This window comes from Talpa europaea (assembly GCF_964194135.1).
Source record: "Talpa europaea genome assembly, chromosome: 3".
In the NCBI taxonomy this organism is placed as follows: Eukaryota; Metazoa; Chordata; class Mammalia; order Eulipotyphla; family Talpidae; genus Talpa; species Talpa europaea.
In genome coordinates this window covers 43,004,720-43,023,018 of record NC_140069.1, presented here as the reverse complement: position 1 = coordinate 43,023,018, position 18,299 = coordinate 43,004,720, and the positions used below count along the sequence as shown (strand labels likewise).

The window sequence follows — 18,299 nt, the reverse complement described above, 5'->3', positions numbered from 1 at the left end:
CAAGAAAAGGCTTGTGAGAATTGTGTCCCCTACATTTTGACATTGATGTATAATTTTTCTGTTTGTGCACTGGATGTTCAAATAAGAACTTGGCTACTGATAAAATTCTTCAGTCACATTTTATTTCCCACAGAATTTTATCACTATTATTTCATTATCCTTTTGCATGTAGGTGTGGAAAGTCTGAAGCCTCTCTGATTCCCTCCACCCCCTAAAAAAAATGACTTGCCATTTCTGTTTGAATGCTGAATTATTCTTTTATCTTGCAGTTCAGATATTTTACCAAGAAGCAGTTTATAACCATTTTGTATCAAGTTTGTTATATATCATCTGCCCTTTTATTGTTATTCCTAAATTTTTCAGGAAAAATTTTCCTTTACCATAGATTTTTTTTTACTCTCCCACTTGATATATTCTCTTTTGTAGGAACAATTACCCATGAATTGGTTTATTAAGGTCTATGTATTGTGGTCTAGGGTATTTTTGTATGGTTGTTAAATAGTTTGTGTTAATTTGAAAATGAGACTTATTTTTTTCACATTTGAAAAGCACAGGTTTATTAGGAAAAGGAGAAAAAGAGAGGAACCTGCTCAGTTGCAGGTGGGCAGGAAAGCTTCCTGCAATGAGCTATTCTATGATATTTATTTGACTCCATATCTCATGATGTACTTCTCACCAACCATTTTATGGCCTCTTCTCAGCACTTCTAAGTGGGGTCTTGGTAATGTTTATTCTGTCTGAGCTTATTAAACCTAGAAACACAGGTTGATAGAAAAAAGTGTGTGGAGGTGGCACTGGGGGAGAGTGGATTTGTCGTCAGCTCTGCTGGTAAAGACTGCACAATTTTTAGCAATTTATTTTTTTAAGTTCACTTTGAAGTTTAATGAGATTCCTGCCATGAAGAGAGTGTAGTGATGTGGTCTTCAAAATTTCTTTTCAATTATGATGAGACTATGATATTCAAATACTCATTAACCCATTTCACTACCCTTTCCTCTGCAACATTTCTCTTGCAACACTATTTCACTCCAAGGTGGAGTGCTTGTGAATTTTAGAATTTTGTCAGCTTTTGTCACCCTGTATATGAGTTTTCTATGGTTGCCACAACAAATTTCCACAATCTGAATGCCTTAACAAACAGAAACTTGTCTCACAGTTCTGTGAATCAGAAGACTGAACCCAAGGCGTTGGCAGGTCTCCATGCTCTCCTAGCTCTTAGAAGTGCAGGAATCCTTTGTCTTCCTTGGTTTATAACTGCATAATTGCTATCTCTGCCTCTGTCTTCACATGGTCTCTCCTTCTGTGTGTCTTCTCTGCTCTGCATTTCTCAGAATATTTGTCATTGAAGTTAGGACCCACCTATTCCGAGATAACTTTATCTAGAGATTCTGATATCATGGAATCTAATCTCAAAAATAAGGTGTAATGTTCTTAATCTAATGTTCCAGGTAGCTGTATACAGAAATCTATTTCCTCTTAGTACTAGTGCACACCGAGGGAAGTTGAATTTGGAGAACTATGTAACCATGAAGTAAATATTATTTGTACCCTTTCATTTTTAAATTATTTTACGTTTAATTTCATTATTAATATTTTTACATTTTTGAATATATTATTTCTTAAATTTGTATGTATATATTTTTTACATTGTTGTTCACTTTTGTACAAGTTTGATTTCTCCTCTCAGGTGTAATCCCCATAAAATTACCACCACAGGGCCTCCCCCCTGGTGCAGCAGGTTGAGCACAGCGCTGTGAAGCTGTCCGCAGCACGGGTTCGATTCCCAGCTGGCCAGGGAGATCCCCACATGGCACAGGAGACCTCTCCTGTCTCGCCCGCTGCTCCCCTCAGCAGTGTATTTCATCAGTCTGCCTGTTCTGCTCCCTGCTCTGTCTCTGGTGAATCCTCTGACCCTCCCACGCCTCTGGTCTGTACCCCAGCTCTTGTATAAAAATAAATAAATCTTTAAAAAAAAAAAAGTCACAGTCTTAAAAAAAATGACCACCACCAAGACACCTGTAAACCATCACCATAGTCTCTTATGTTCTTCCCTCTCCTGTTTTGCTCCCTCTCCCTACTCTCCTTCTTCCAGCCCCCTGCTCCCTCGCCCTGAATGTCTCTTATTTACAGTTTGCCTGCTAGTTTTTGTCTTTTTTGTCTTCTTTTTTTTTCTAATCCCATGTATGGTTTCCAAATGTTCCTCCTATAAGTGAAACCATCCAATATTTTTATTTTCCCTTTTGCCTTATTTCACTGAACATAATCCCTTCCAGCGCCATCCATGTTGCTGCAAATGGCATGAGTTTATCTTTTTTGATTGCTGAATAGTATTTCATGCATACCCCAGTTCTTGTATAAAAAATAAATAAATCTTTTAAAAAAAGTACTATAAGTTTCTGTGAGTTTTGCAAATGCAATGTATAATGTAATATATCCACCATTACTCTTTCACATAAAATAGTTCCATTGCTTTTAAGTAACCGTGGGCACTGCCTATTCATCCTGATTGTCCCACTCCGTAACCCCTGATCACCACTGATCTTTTCACTCTCACCAACTTTTGTCACTTCTAGAATGTCAAATGGTTGAAATCATGCATTAGGTAGCCCTTTAAGACTGTTTTTTTTCCCCCACACAATCTGCATTTAACATACTCCATGTCCTTTTGTGGCTTGAGAGCACTGCTGATTTTTTAGCATTGATCATATTTCACTGAAAGATAAACTGTAACACAGTTTATCTGTTCACTGGTTGAAGGAACTCCTGTTTGCTTCCATCTCTGACAATTACAAATAAATAAAACTTCAATGAGCATTAGTGAGGAGATCAGTTTTTAATTCATTTGGTTAGATATCTATAAGCATGATTGCATGATATGACTATGTTAGCTTTGTAAGGAACTGCCAAACTGGTTGTTCTATTTTGCAGTCCCACTGACTACAAATGAGAGTACCTGTTTGCTTCATATCTTTGCCAGCATTTTGTTGTGTTTTAGATATTAGTCATTCACTAGGGGTGCAGCATTATTTAACTTTAATTTCCAATTCCCTAATGACATAATCTTGAGCACCGTTTCATGGGATTATATACTATGTATACATACACACACACATATACACATGTACATATACATATATACATACATATACATACATATACATATATACATATGTACATGCACACACAGAGACACACACACATATATATTTGGTGAGGTGTCTGTTTAGGCCATTGTCCATTTTTTTTTAATTGGATTGTTTCTCTAGCAATTGTTCAATTTTTACTCTTCTTTGCATATTTTGACTACACAAATCTTTTATTAGATATGTGTGCAAGTATTTTCTTCCAATCTTCTTAGCAATGTCTTTCTCAGAGCACATCTTAATTTTCATGAAGTACATCTCCATTTCTTTCATACATTGTACTACTGGGTGTTGTATCTAAATGTGATTAGTTCTGTATGTGTTCATGATGTGCCACAGTACATCTGAGTAGAGATTTCTAGTTTATGTTTGAATTAAATGGGTCCAACGTTCATGGAAGAGGTGTAAACAGGAAGGTATCTGAGACCTATCTATGGAAAGAAGGAAGTTGAATCTTTGAGGGCCCTAGAAAATAGATAGACAGAGTTAAAGATATTGGAAACTGTAAAAGCCAAAACCCATTAGTCATTAGATCTTATAACATCATTATATAATAAGGAACATTGCTTCATGTGCCTGTAATTAGACTGAGTCATTCCTAGAAAGTATTTGGCCATCTCTAGCAGCTTTATATCTTTCACTAGTCTCTGTTCTGGTGACTAAGGGTTACATACTTCAGTCATGAGTCATATTTAAGCAAAATGATTTTTATGGATAAAATAATATTGTATAACCTCCAAAGCTAGTTCACACTGAATGTCAGAAAAGGACTGATATTTGATTCTTAACAAATTTCCAAGGAAGTAAATGTTCAAGGATAATAGACTTCTTAGTCTATTATAAACAAGTTCTGGGTTCTCATTAGATTTAAAATTCATATATTATTTGTCATACATGAAGGTACCATGCTGAGTATCTGAGGGATACAAAGATGAATTAAACATAAACTGTATGATTGTTATAGACCAACAGAAGGTAGGTATATAAGGAGAACAAAGTTAAAACTCAGACAATTTTAAAATAAAATTAAGAAAACAGCCTCATTTATAATAACAAAAAAGGCACATGGTATACTTAGGAATAAATTTAACAAAAATAAGTTCAAAGTTTGCAGTCTGAAAGTACCAAACAGCTGAAATTAAAGAAGATCTAAATAAGGGCATAAGGGTATTATAGACAATCAAAAATAATTGATAGTTTAGAAATAAACCCACATGTTTGTGTATCAAGAAAATCCGCAGCCACTGCAGCATGAGTTCGATCCCTGGCCAGGGTTACCATTTCCTACCCACGTGGTGCAGCAGACCTCTCCTGACTCACTTGCTGCTCCGTTCAGCAGTATATTTCAGTCAGTCAGCAGTGTATTTCAGTCAGTCAGATTTGTTCCCCAATCTGCCTGGTGAATCCTCTCACCCCCCCACACCTCTGGCCTGTCCCCCATTTCTTGTATGCATAAATAAATAAATCTTTAAAAAAAAGAAAATTCAATGTGGGGAAAGCAGTATTTTCAACAAAAGCTTAAGGAAGAACAACTAGAAAATAATAAGGTTGGATCCCTACCTCGTAGCATATGCAAAACTAACTCAAAATATTTCAAAACCCTAAATATAAGAGCCAAAGGTATAAATTTTTTTGAACAAAATATACTTATAAAACTTTGTTCTTTGAATCAGGTAATTTATTCTTACATACGACACAAAAACATGATACCAAGGAAGAAAAGGATAGAAAATAAATTGAATTTCATGAAAATAAGTTTGTGCTTCATAAGACATTATAAAGAAAGTGAAAAGACAACCCACAGGATCAGAGGAAATGTTTGCAAATTATATTTTTTATAAGGGTTTGGTCCAACATTTATTAAAAACCTACAACAAAAAGACAAACAACACAATTTAAAAGTAAGCAAAGGATTTGAAGAAACATTTACTTGAAGACATTACACAAATGGCCAGTAGTAGTGACCAACAATTAAATATGCTTGGCATCAGATGCACTGATATCAGCCCTCAGGAAAATGCAAATCCAAAGAATCTCAGATACCATTTCCTACCCCTAGGATAACTGGAGTAAAAAATTCAGGAAACAAATTTTGGTGAGGATATGGAGAAAATCAAACTTTCATACTCTGCAGGCGGGAATATGAGTGTAGTCACTTTGGATACCATTTTGACATTTCTTTAACAGTAAAATATATAGTTACCATATGATCCAGCAATTCTACTTGTAGGTAAATATCTAAGAGGATTGCACAAAAACTTACATACTAACCTTCTAAGCAGCGTTACTCTTCTAAGAGCGTTACTCTTAATAGCCAAATAGTAGGAACAGCTTAAGTGTCTCTCAACTGATAAATTGATAAACAAAATGCAATAATTACCATATAACAGAAAATTATTGAGCTATAAGAAGAAATGAAGTAGATTCATGCATAATATGGATGAATCTTAAAACATGCAAAAAGTAAAAGAAACACAACACAAAGATTACATATTGTGTGATTCTATTTATACGAAAAGCTCAGAAAAAGCAGATCCATAAAGACAGAAAGTAGATTAGTGACTACCAGGGTTTCTGGTGATTTGGAATGAAAACTTACTGCTAACGGTTTTCATCACTCTTTTTTAGGTGATGGAAGTGTTCTGGGAGTAAATAATAGTAATGATAACCAAAACTTGTGAATTTACTAAAAGTCACTAAGTTGCAATACTTGAAAAGGTAGACTGAATTTTATCTCAATGCAAAGATAATTAACAAAGAAAAACAAAAATGATGATAAAAACACAAAATGCACTATCACTAGAAATTAAAGAAATGTAAATTAAAATGTAAATGTAAATATAAATTAAAGCAAGAGTTTATCTTCTATATTGGCACTTTTGTAAATAAAAATATGCAACGCTGACAAGAATGATGACCTAATCTTTTGCTGTAAGAACCATAATGGATCCCTCTCTTCCAGACCATAATTTAGAGATACATGTAAGGGAAGTTAAAATGCTGATTCCATTTAACTTAGTTATCTCAATTATGGGAACCTGTAGTCCATATTTTGCAGACCATATAGAAAGAGAAATTATTTGCTATAAACCTCATAAATCTGATTTTGGTAGAAAACCTGAGTCTTACACCTACCGTGGGCCAAGTTAAATCCATGTAAATACTTCTTATCATTTCTATTTTCATACGTCTACAGCTTGGATCCAGTTTATTGATCTGATATGAATGATTTGGATAGTTTGCAAAACATCTGTTCAGTTCACAGTCTTCTTTTCCTGAAATTCAACCAGCCCAGTCACCATCTACATGTTCCTGGTACCTCTCTGTGCTTATGGTATCATTGCAACTCTCTAGTTAATGTTCTCCCTCAAAGAAACAGGCTATTACCTGCTTTGCCTTGCAATAATGAGGGCATTTTCTGCAACCATATTGCTTGGGTTTAAATTCTAGCATTGACACTTGCCAGTGACCTGAGTCTCAGTTTTTTAATTACATAGCTATTGTAAGAATTATATAAATTAGTGCCTAGGACAGTATTGGTTTATAGTGACCCATTAATTTGTGTTATTATTGTTGTTTTTGTTTTTATTATATCCTCATAGAGATACTATAATAATTTCACAGATATATGAAACTGTATTGTATTGTACTGCTGTCCTCTAATTTTGTATTAGACTGGTATGTGTATCCCTCATCCTTATAGATTATAGAAGAGCAAGACTATTATTTATTTTTATATGTTGCAAATTGCAAATAGAAAATGCTGGGCCTCCCCGGTGGCGCAGCGGTTGAGCGCTGGGTTGCGAAGCTGCCCACAGCCTCTGCAGCACCTGTTCGATCCCCGGCTGTTCCCCGGCCACTGGAGGAGGGTCCCGCATGGTGCGCAGACCTCTCCTGCCGCCCGCTGCTCCCCTCAGCAGTATACTTCAGTCTGCCTGCTCTGCTCCCCGCTCTGGCTCTGGTGAGTTCTCTCGCCCTCCCACGCTTCTGACTATACCCAAAGCTTGTATAAATAAATAAAAATAAATCTCTAAAAAAAAAAATTAAAAAAAATGCTTATACATTTGTATTTTAATTAAATGTTACTTTATGATTAAATCACTGTTGACTTTTGGTGATCTTTTGAATAAAATCTAAATACCATGAAATCAATATAATTCATGGTCTCGCTATAACATATAGATCTACTGGAAACTTTTCCTTCTAGTGGTGTCCAAGTAGAGTCCACAATGGAAAATCCACTGCAGTATAGGAGGAAAATTTACAAATTCTATCTACATTTAATTTTTATCTTATCCTGTGTAAATTTTCAGTTTTTGTATGTATCATTATTCATACAAAAATTACTATGAAAAATCTAGATATGTAAATAAATGCTAAATGTATACTGGAAGTGTAGGCTCAAAAATTGTTTTCTAAAGGGGCGTACTGTCTAAAAATTCTGGAGATCAGTTCTGTATCTGCAACATGGTCTATGAGCTAATGCCAATCTAATCTACTCAACTCCTTGAACACCATTTCAATTTCTTTATTTCCAAGCCTGGCTTACAATCAGGCTGTTCTTTTTTTTTTTTCCTTTCAACTTATGTTTTTTTTTAATATTTTATTTTATATAATTCTTACATCATTTTTCATTTTTGCACAGTGTATGCATTTTCATTTGGTTATATTCCCCATACAGTCGCACACCCCCCCCTTATTTTGACCTTAATCCTTCCTCTTCCCTCTCCCCTGTAGTGTGTCTCTGGTTTATAGTTATTTGTTGATTTTGATTTTCACTTTGTATTAATTAGTCTTTTTCCTGGTCCCTTATTTAGGTTTTCTAAATTCCTGTTATGAGTGAGGCCATCCGGTATTTTTCTTTTTTTTCTGACTTATTTTGCTGAGCATGATCCCTTCTAGCTCCATCCATGTTGCTGCAAACTGCATGTGTTTATCTTTTTGGATTGCTGAGTAATATTCCATTGTGTATATGTACCACATCTTGATCCAGTCATCTATTTCTGGGCATTTGGGTTGTTTCCATAGCTTAGCTATTGTAAATAGTGCTGCTATAAACATAGGGGTGCAGGTGCCCTTTGGAAATGCAAATGGCCAACAGGCATATGAAAAAATGTTCAAGATCACTTGTAATCAGGGAAATGCAAATCAAAACTACAATGAGATAACATCTTACACCAGTGAGAATGGCACGTATTAAAAAAACTAGCAACAACAAATATTGGTGAGGTTGTGGAGAAAAAGGAACACTCCTGTACTGCTGGTGAGAGTGCAAACTGGTCCAACCACTATGGAGAACTGTGTGGAGATTCCTCAACCTAGTAAAGATAGAGCTTCCATATGATCCAGCAATTCCACTCCTAGGCATTTACCCAAATGACACAGAAACATTAATTCCGAAGGACAGGCTGTTCTTTTTTAATGACAGTTTCGCAGCCTCTCTTCCTCCTTGTCAAGTTGCCACTTGCATTTTCAAACCAAGGCTTAAGCATCACCAAGTGTAAGCTACTTAAAAGATCGTGTATACCCTCATATACATACAACCACACCTCCCAAAAGGGTTTGCCACAATAACTGGCATATAGCCAGCTTCAAATAAATGTTTGTTGAGTGATAAGTTAACACAGAGATTGCTAGTGGGAGGTCCTGACTAGCTAGCAACAGAGGCTTAAATCCTGGCTCCATCACTTACAAGTTGAGCAACCCCAAGCCTGCCTTTGTGCAATGAAGTTATAAAAAGTGCTCTCTCCTATAGGTGAAGGTTGAACAAGTTTCCTGAAAATCACTTAGTGCATAACAAGAATCTCATAATGTTAGCATTATGGTGTCCCTAAGATTTAAACACAGTCATGTCTGCAGAGCATCTACTAACTCACTAAGTGAATAAGGAACTAAATCTCTGCCAGTCAGTCATCTTGATAGGAACAATTCTTTGTGACTTTCTTTCTCCTTTCCTCAAATGTATCACTTCATACTGACACACAACTTTCTTGAGGCTATCATAGCATTATTCTCTTGGATTGATGAGATCCTGTATTCTTTGCTGTTTTGTGAATTAATCTCAGTAAGAAGAGTAGTTTTGCTTTGTTTGAGTAGTATCACTTGCTGCTTCTGTTCTTACTGCTCCTGTGCATTTTCATGAAATAAACTCCTCTATATTTACAGAAAAATTGTGTTATGAATCTGGTAAATAAAACTTTCTTACTTTTCTTGGGCCTCCCCGGTGGTGCAGCGGTTGAGCACTGGGTTGCGAAGCTGCCCGCAACCTCTGCAGCGCCGGTTTAATTCCCGGCTGCTCCCCGGCCACCAGAGGAGGGTCCCACATGGGCGCAGACCTCTCCTGCTGCCCGCTGCTCCCCTCACCAGTGTACTTCGGTCCCTCTGCCTGCTCTGCTCCCTGCTCTGGCTCTGGTGAATTCTCTCACCCTCCCGTGCTTCTAACTGTACCCAGTGCTTGCATAAATAAATAAATAAATAAATAAATAGATAGATAAATAAATAAATCTTTAAAAAAAAAAACTCTCTTACTTTTCTATTGCCAATTACATTTTTCGCAGAATTTTGCACACATATGGTTACTTACACTTATTGTAGAACTAACAATTTTTCATTCACTACCCAGATAACAAAATTAAATTTTAAAAAATCTTGATTTTAACTTCAAAAGATTAATTTGATAGCATTTTTAATGCAAAAAAATCTGAAATATGTATGAAATGTAAAATGGAGGTATCTGCCCTTTGCTGTTCACTTATTTTTCTAGTCAGTGGTCAAAATCAAGAGATTTCCATGGTATTGTAATTAATATCACCTTGAATTGCCAATATACCACCAAGGGGTGTAACATGGAGTTGTGACTTAAGTGTTAGTATACAGAAAGTCAGTGGAATGGAAGGACAATATTAGACAATTACCCCCATCTTATGAACATTTAAGTTTTCCTTTACCATTTGGGATTTTAAGGACTTAATGCCTATTAATAAAAAATCCCATTAAAATAAGAAAATTCTTAAACTAAAAAAAAATTAACTTTTGTAGATGATGTAATTGTCTTTGTAGAAAATCCCAAAGAATCATTATCATCACTTACTCAAATGAGTAATCAATTATAACAAGGTTAGAGGATACAAAGTGAATATACGAAAGTAATTTGTTTTCAGGTATACTGGCAGTGAACAAATGAAATTTGAAATGCAAAACACAGCAACATTTACATTGGTATCAAAAAGAAATACTTAAGCATAGATCTAGAAAATATGAAATGGATCTAAGCCAGGAAAAGTACAAAACTTTGATGAAAGGAAATCAGGGAAAGATCTAAATAAATGGAAAGATATTCCATAATCATGGATAATAAGATTCAGTATTTTCAACATGTCAATTAAGATGTTAGTTCAGGTACCTCACCCAAGAAGATATGTGGAATGCAACAGATAACTGAATAGATGCTTAACATCGCATGTCATTTAGGAGTTGCAAATTTTAACAATAAGATAAATGGCACACTTATTAGAATGACCAAAACTCAAAACACTAACAATATCAAATGCTGGCGAGATTGTGAGGCATCAGGAACTCTCAGTCACTACTGATGAAAATGCAAAATGGTATAATCACTTTGGAAAACAATGGGAAGTTTAATACAAATTTAAACATAGTCTTACTATGGGATCCTGAATTACATTTCTACATATTTACCCAAATGAATTGAAAAAGTATGTCTAAACAAAACCCTTCACATGAATATTCATAGGCGCTTTCTTTATAATTGCCAAAAATCAGAATCCACCTTCAATCGGTGAATTTGTTACCTCTATTCCGTGGACTATTATTTGGCAATAAAAAGAAATGAGCCATCAAGTCATAAAAATTCAGGGAGGAATCTTACATACAATTTGTCAAGTGAAAGAATCCAGTCTAAAAAATTATATAATACAGAATTCCAACTATATGACATTCCAGAAAAATAAAAAATAAAGACATCATAAATAGATCAATGGTTGCTATGGATTCAGGGGGAGGAAGAAAGAGATATATAAAGAGAAATAGTGGATACATGACATGATGCTTTTGTCAAACCTTACAGGACTGTGCAAAGAGTGAACCCTAATGTCATTTATGGCCTTTAATTAATAATTATATATTAATATTGGTTCATCAATTGTAACAAATATACCAAAAATGCAAGATTCTAACAATAGGGAAAATGGGAGATGGAGCTCAGATATGGGAATTCTTTACTTTCTCTCAAGTTTTCTGTAAAACTAAAGTGCTCTTAAAAAGGAAATCTATGAATTAAAAGAATATTCATAGCAAATATAAAAAAATTAGCTTATAGCAAATTACATATAAATACGCATACATAAATATACAGACACATATATGTATATACATACAATTTGATAAAATAAAATAATTACACAGCTCTTTTCATGATAATTTTAAAAAGTTAATTTATTCTACTCTAATGCTTTTATAGGAATTGTCAGCAGGAGGTAAGGAAATACAGTTATGTTAAATTATAAATTATGAAAATTTATTAGTGAAGGACATTGGTACTGAAATGAATACTTGCAGGAGTTTTAAGCTCTAGGAAAGACTTATTTTTAAAGAATATAATAATAGTAACTATATAATAATAGTAACTATAAAAATGTATAGCTATTAGTTTATTAAATTGTATTCTTTAGTTGTTATACCTTATTTTCAAGGAATATAGATGGCTAATTGAATATAAAACTGCATACCAACAGTACATATCAATTTTTCCCAAAAAGTTAAAATGTAAGAACAACAAAACAAGAACATACCAAGTAATTGATGCTGATCATTAAAACATTCTCATATTCTTTGCCTTCTTTACCGTCAATTTCACAATCAGATGATGCTACTGGCAACAGAACAAGGATCAGGGGTGGAATTCCAAAAATATACCTAAAAGAAACTAAATTCAACAGTAGTAAGAGTAAGCTAAATGTCATAAATAATGTTATATTTGATTGTGGTGATCAATTGACCTGATCACTTGTTTCTAATAATTAAATAGTGTATCCCAGTTTTTGGATAGTGTGGGAAGGACCCTAAATATAGATAATATGCAATGAGCAAAGTGAGACAACATTATAAAGTTTCTTTCCTTTTTTTACCCGAAGAATATTCTTTGGGAAAGTGCAGACCAAATACAATGAGAGTAGATTATCCTTCCTTCTGAAAAAATAATCTCTGGTATAAATACAGTTTATTCAATTTCTATATCTACAGGTAAATAGGTAAGCAAGTAAGCTACAGGTTAAAAAGTTACAGAGTTCTAAAATGTTATGTCCTGTGGCATGTGATTATATATTTATGTAAAGGTTGATCATTATCCAAGTGTCCAGTCCCTTCTAGAGGTAGCATTTTAAGTTTATCTCCATAGTACAGCATTCTGCTATTTCTTTTTAATAATAGAGCTTTAAGCATTGACTCCTTTCAGAATTTTGACAATTATGTCAAAGTTGGCATCTATAATTTGAGATTCCTTTTCCTATCTTTTCAATATTTTCTGTTTCCAGATGCCCAGAGACTCATATTCTTTTCAAATACTGTTTTGTCCAGCTCCTTGACATGTAAAAAAATAAAAAAAACAAACCAGTGAGTGAATTCAAAACCTGTTAAAATGATTTATATTTGTTATTGATAAGCTTTCTTATTTAGAAGCAACTGTCTAGTGAAAAGGAATAAAGTTCTAAATGGTATCATTTGTGGCAGCAATAATACATTAGGTGGAAAGTCAGTGATGCTCAGAGAAGCTAAAGTTTGGTTTACTTTGGGAACTATTTTTTCATGAGCCTGCCATAGTGTCATCTTTGCATTTTTCTACACACTTCTGAGTATGATATATATATATTTCCTGTGAATTTCCCAAATGAACCTCAACTGCACTTGTTGAGTGCAAGTATGTCACAGGTGTGCCTTCTCTGATTAAAAGTCTAAATATCACTCCTTGAAACCCAAGGAACTAATATTGTGACAATGACCCAAAGACTGTTAAGTTAAGTATATCAAAAATCACCAATAACACTCATCTATTATTTTATTATCTGCCATATAAAAACCAGTAGCATTCCCCCCAAAAAGAATATGCTATTAGTAACCTATATTTTTATAAATATAGAAATAAGCTGGGTAACATATATGGGAATAAACATAAATCCTACATCTTATTTTCATATGTCACTGACACTTTATAAGGTAAGAGAAATGAAAATCCAGGCCTATGACATGGAATCTATGCATAGGTCTGCCACTAAGTGTCTACATTCATGGTGAATAAGACTTCACTTAGGAGATGAATAATCATTATGATACTAGTTGCCTTTAATTTAATTATCTACCACGTGCCAGACACTGTTATGTGCCTAATACCTATCATTTCTAAAATCAAGAGTCCTGCAAGTAAACAACTTTTAAAAAAATATTTAGTTATGCATACAAGAACTGGGGTGTAGGCCAGAGGGGTAGGAGGTGAAAGGATTCAGCAGAGACAGAGTGGGGAGCAGAACAGGCAGATCTACTGAATCACACTGCTGATGGGGAGCAGCAGGCAAGATAGGAGAGGTCTGCAGCACATGTGGGATAGTTCTCTGGCCAGGAATCGAATTCATGCCTCAGTGTCAGTGGCTGGTGATAGCTTGATAACACTGAGACTTCAACCCCTGCGCCACCAGGAAAGCACTGCAAATTAATAACTTTGCAAAACAGATAATAAGTGCCATGTCTGTATTCTAACCTGAGTTTGCTGCCTCACCAGGATTTGATCAGAAATAGCCATAAACCTTTAATAATATGTACTCACATTCTTCTTAGGAAAAACCTCTTCCATGTAATAGACAGCTCTGCCTCTGTCTTCTGCGACTATTCCTTCATCCTGAAGATCCTCAGTGATCAACTGCTATATTTACTGGGTTGTAACTTTGTAATCGGGTTTGTGCATATTGTATAAAAGCAAACATATATATTCTTTGTCATTTTATAGATGTTCAAGCATATACTTTGGGAGGAGTAGATTATAAAGGAAAAGTTACACAAGATATAATTTGAAGTGAGCTTTATGGATGATGTAATAAAATACTGGAATGAAAGGGAGACATTCTTACCACTATACATAGATGTTATTCCAAAGAGTCATCATTTATCTTTTAATAAAGGAAGTTAGTTTATTTCCTATGAGCTCTATCTGTTGTATCCTCTTCCCCTCAATTTTCAATAATTAGTCTCAAAATTCACATCAACCAATTCATTGGATGGCATTTTATCAATATTTTCAAATGATAGTGGAAAATTCAGTCTTCTCTGTGTGTATCACAACTAGTTTTTCAATCCTAAAACACAGTCTGTCTTGCCCTTAAGGTATGTCTTTTGTTGCCATCAATGCTACTAAATGAGCAAACCTATGCTAGACAAAGACAATGCAAAAGCACCAACGGTTTGGAGTAAGATACTCAGGTTTTCTGCATTGGTATGAAATATGTGATTGAGTGACTGACAGAGGTTTTTAAGCTTCACACAGCAGATTTATGAAATGAGAACTTATTTTCCCTTCTAGCTCTTAAGTTCCTCAATTCTAAGATTCTACCAATCCAGATACATTATATTATATATGTAATACTTATACAAATAGAGTATATACCCAAATACAGTATACAGTAACTCTTTGGATTTGAAATAACCTCAAGGAGAAGCCCCAAGACCGAGGGATTCACATCTTACAGATTCCTAGATTCACATCTTATAGATTTCTAGATTGCTCATTAACAACTTGTAGTTTGGTCAGCAATTGCAGTCTTTTCTCCATAGCACATTAAGAGTAGCATGTTAGTATCGCCGAGTTTGAGTGTGCTTTTGATACCGTTATCACAATGGGAAAAGAACTCTGCTTTTTGTTTGGTTTCAGATTATACATAGACATCTACCCTTCCCCCACCCTGAACTTTTCATTAAGTTACAGAGAAGACAAACCATGAAGATGGACTTGTCTTTATATCTCCTGAAGGGATTGAAATTGGAGAATTTGTTTTCAGTAGGGATTTTGGTTAAACCAGAATGATGACTGTTCAAAAAATTCTTGTTGGTTTTTTACTTTAAGCCAAATAATACATTCAGTTCTCAGCTGTATAAGTTATGGGGTCAAAGTGAACATAAATAAATTAGTTTTCATAGTCCATCAAATCCAATTGTTCACCAGTTGTTAAGATCAATAAGTGTTTATTCAATGCTCATTATAAACATTACATATGCCTATTTTTGCTGGGAATTTAAAAATATAAATATCATCAAAATAATGTTAGGATAGATTGGAAGACATTATCTGAATGTATAAAACTTGTCTTTAACATGAACAATTGGCACAGCAAATGGATGAATGAAGAAAAAGCCAAATTATTAAGTAGTAGAAAAATAACCATTGCTGTATAGAAACCTGCTTTTAAAGATTACAAACAGAAGTCTGAGTATGCTCACATAAAGAAATCTAACATTGTTCACAACCATTATTAAAGTTGAACTGTAAATTCTATCCACAAATACTATGATAAACAAAAGTATTTTGGCAGTCATTTTATAATATTTTATACATTCTTTCATTTAATCTCACAGCCTCTTCATGAGGTAACTACTACCAATTAGTCACAATTTTGCAGATGGAGAGTGAGTCTGGGACTCAAAGAAATTTTTTTCACACATAATATGTGTCTATTAAAGCCAAGAATCAATTCCATATTTGTTGGGTTGAAGAGTCTAGAAACTCAGGTTTCAGTCGCTGAACTACATTGCTTTCTAAAAAATAAATACATATGTGTAGTCAAGGGGAATGAACAAAGACCCAACTCCCTCTAAAGTATCGGAACTTCACTCCGATATTTCCTGGCCAAGCTCTGAAACACTGAATCATGCCATTATTTCATTAAAAAAAAAAGACACTAAACATTTGCTCTTATTACACTAGGTTCTGTGTCAGAAGTAAGACCAGGAAAAAATAATCTCATGTGAACATGACATATAAGTGACATATATATGACATACAATGAAATACATTTTCCAGTTTAAGCTGTTTAAACAACGTTTAAACATTGATGTCATACTATGTGTAAATCTCCTTTAGACCTATTCAGACTTTGTAATCTTTCTCAGTTCTTCTCTTTTTATTATTATCCTGTTTTTTCAGTCCTGAAATATGATTAAATTCCCTAAACCAGAAAGCACAAACGACGGTCATATAGTAGATCCTCAACTAGTTCAACTCTCCAAAGAAGTGGAAAAGAATTAAAGTAGAGAGCAACTAGTGAAATATTTTGGAACCAAATGCAGAAACCCATTCATTATAATCATCATTACTAGAAGTTTAGAATTCTTTCATATATATATATCACATATATATATTCCACACACGCACATATATTCTTTCTCATATATATAGATTAGAATTCTTTCATATATAGAGATAGATAGATAGATAGATAGATAGATAGCTGATAACAATTTATGGCACACAATTACCATGGATGTACTTCAAGCAGTAAGTTCCCTTGTTAATAATATTCATCTTAGCTTCCTTTTCTTATTTTACCACTCCACTTTAGATCAGAGGTGATGCAAGGATTAGAATCGGGAACTATCCAGGCAGCAATGCAGAGATGGGCATTGTTAGGAGAGCAGGAGTTTACGCAATACATAATTCTATATTAAACTCCTGCAGAAGCCCATTGTAAATCTTCCATAATTGCTCCCACGCTCTAAAACCCCCTTTTATTTTGTCATTGATTTGCTTACTCATTAGCTATGTCAATTCTTGATTCTTCAATACCTATGAGAAGGGAAAGAGCTCCACTCATCTAAAGGTGTCTCTAGAAAAGCTCTCAGAGCAGCTATCAAAGGCAAAACCAGTCCGCGCTCTTCCTGCACCCTCCCTCACCTTCACTGGCTTGAGGCAGTATTGACGAGAAATTATTCCCATTTCTCGCAGTAGATTTTCTCCGCTCGCATCTCTTTTCCCTCTTCTTTCTTCCACTAAAAATTTCGGGTCTTTACATTGGCAATATCGCCGCCAACAGAGTCTAACTGGCCTCAATTCTGCCCATGTCCATTTTAAGTCCGTATTCCGCACAAATAAAAATACATTAGCTCTTCGATGGGGTCTAGAAGGTAGAGCTTTGTCTATTTGTTCCCGCCTTCATCAAGGAGCACCCATACAGGAAAACAACAACAACAAAACCCCAACAACCCTGAACTGGCTTTTCTCGGTGCCAGTCGGAGGGCCTGGGTTCCCAGCTAAAAGAGAAGGTGCAGCCCCTGTCGGAAACTCTGTCTCACTGAGGGGGATTAAAGGGGTTTTCCAAAGACCTGTCCCTTAGGGTTTAAAACCGCGTTCCCGTGGGAGCTTCGCTTTCGCTTCTCTGGGGAGTTGGGAGCTGCATTATCACCCCGCGCCGGTGAGTAAGTTGGGGCGGCCAGGAGAACCGGGAGGTGGGTTGGGCGCCGGGATGACAGAGGGCAACTCTGGCTGGGGAAGAGTGAGACCCTGATTTCGGGCTGCCAACGCCGAGCGGCGCAGAGGCTGCAGCACTCGGTCTCGGGGCGCAAAGCCGGCGCTGGGATTGCTCGCAGCCGCCTGCCAGGCGCAGCAGCCCCAGGTGCAAGTGGCTGCCCGCCAGGCTACTGCGGGGCGGCGGACTGCTGCCCGTGGGAGAGCCAGGGCTCTCCGCAGGTCCAAAGTGCAAGGCCGGGCAGTTCCCGGACGCGGGGCCCCGCGGCGCTTTCCGCAGTCCCCCGGCGTGCCCGGCGCGCGAACTTTTGCGCCCGGGACAGGAGCGCTTACCATGGAACATGGTCTGCGGGAGGCGGGCGTGGTCATGATGACCGCAACTGCAGCAGGAGCGAGCTCTCACCGCCCATAGTCACTCCCAGGACCCTGGTCTTCCCGCGGAGTTGCCCGGTGTCTGTGCTGGGTAGGGCAGTCTCTGCAGCTGGCTCTTCTCACCCACGCCGCGCCTGATGTTTCATCCATCCCAAGGGGGGCGGCACACACCACAGCCCGGCTCGGCGCTTTGCCTTTCCCATAACTTCCGTAGGATCTGCCGGCAGTGTACTTTCAGTTTCTACTTTGCGCTTGGTAGCAGGTTC

At 36.1% G+C, this 18,299-nt stretch overlaps 1 protein-coding gene across 1 annotated transcript in view; it reads right to left on the bottom strand.

Moving 5' to 3' along the window:
* Positions 1-18,030, bottom strand: part of IL7 (interleukin 7) — a gene marked incomplete at both ends in the record, with an annotated part of 42,405 nt that extends 24,375 nt beyond the window's left edge. Inside the window, 3 exon segments of the mRNA XM_084230549.1 lie at positions 11,954-12,077; positions 17,995-18,011; positions 18,013-18,030. Of these exon segments, the coding sequence (XP_084086675.1) occupies positions 11,954-12,077; positions 17,995-18,011; positions 18,013-18,030 (159 nt within the window).
* Between the last annotated feature and the right edge of the window lie 269 nt (positions 18,031-18,299).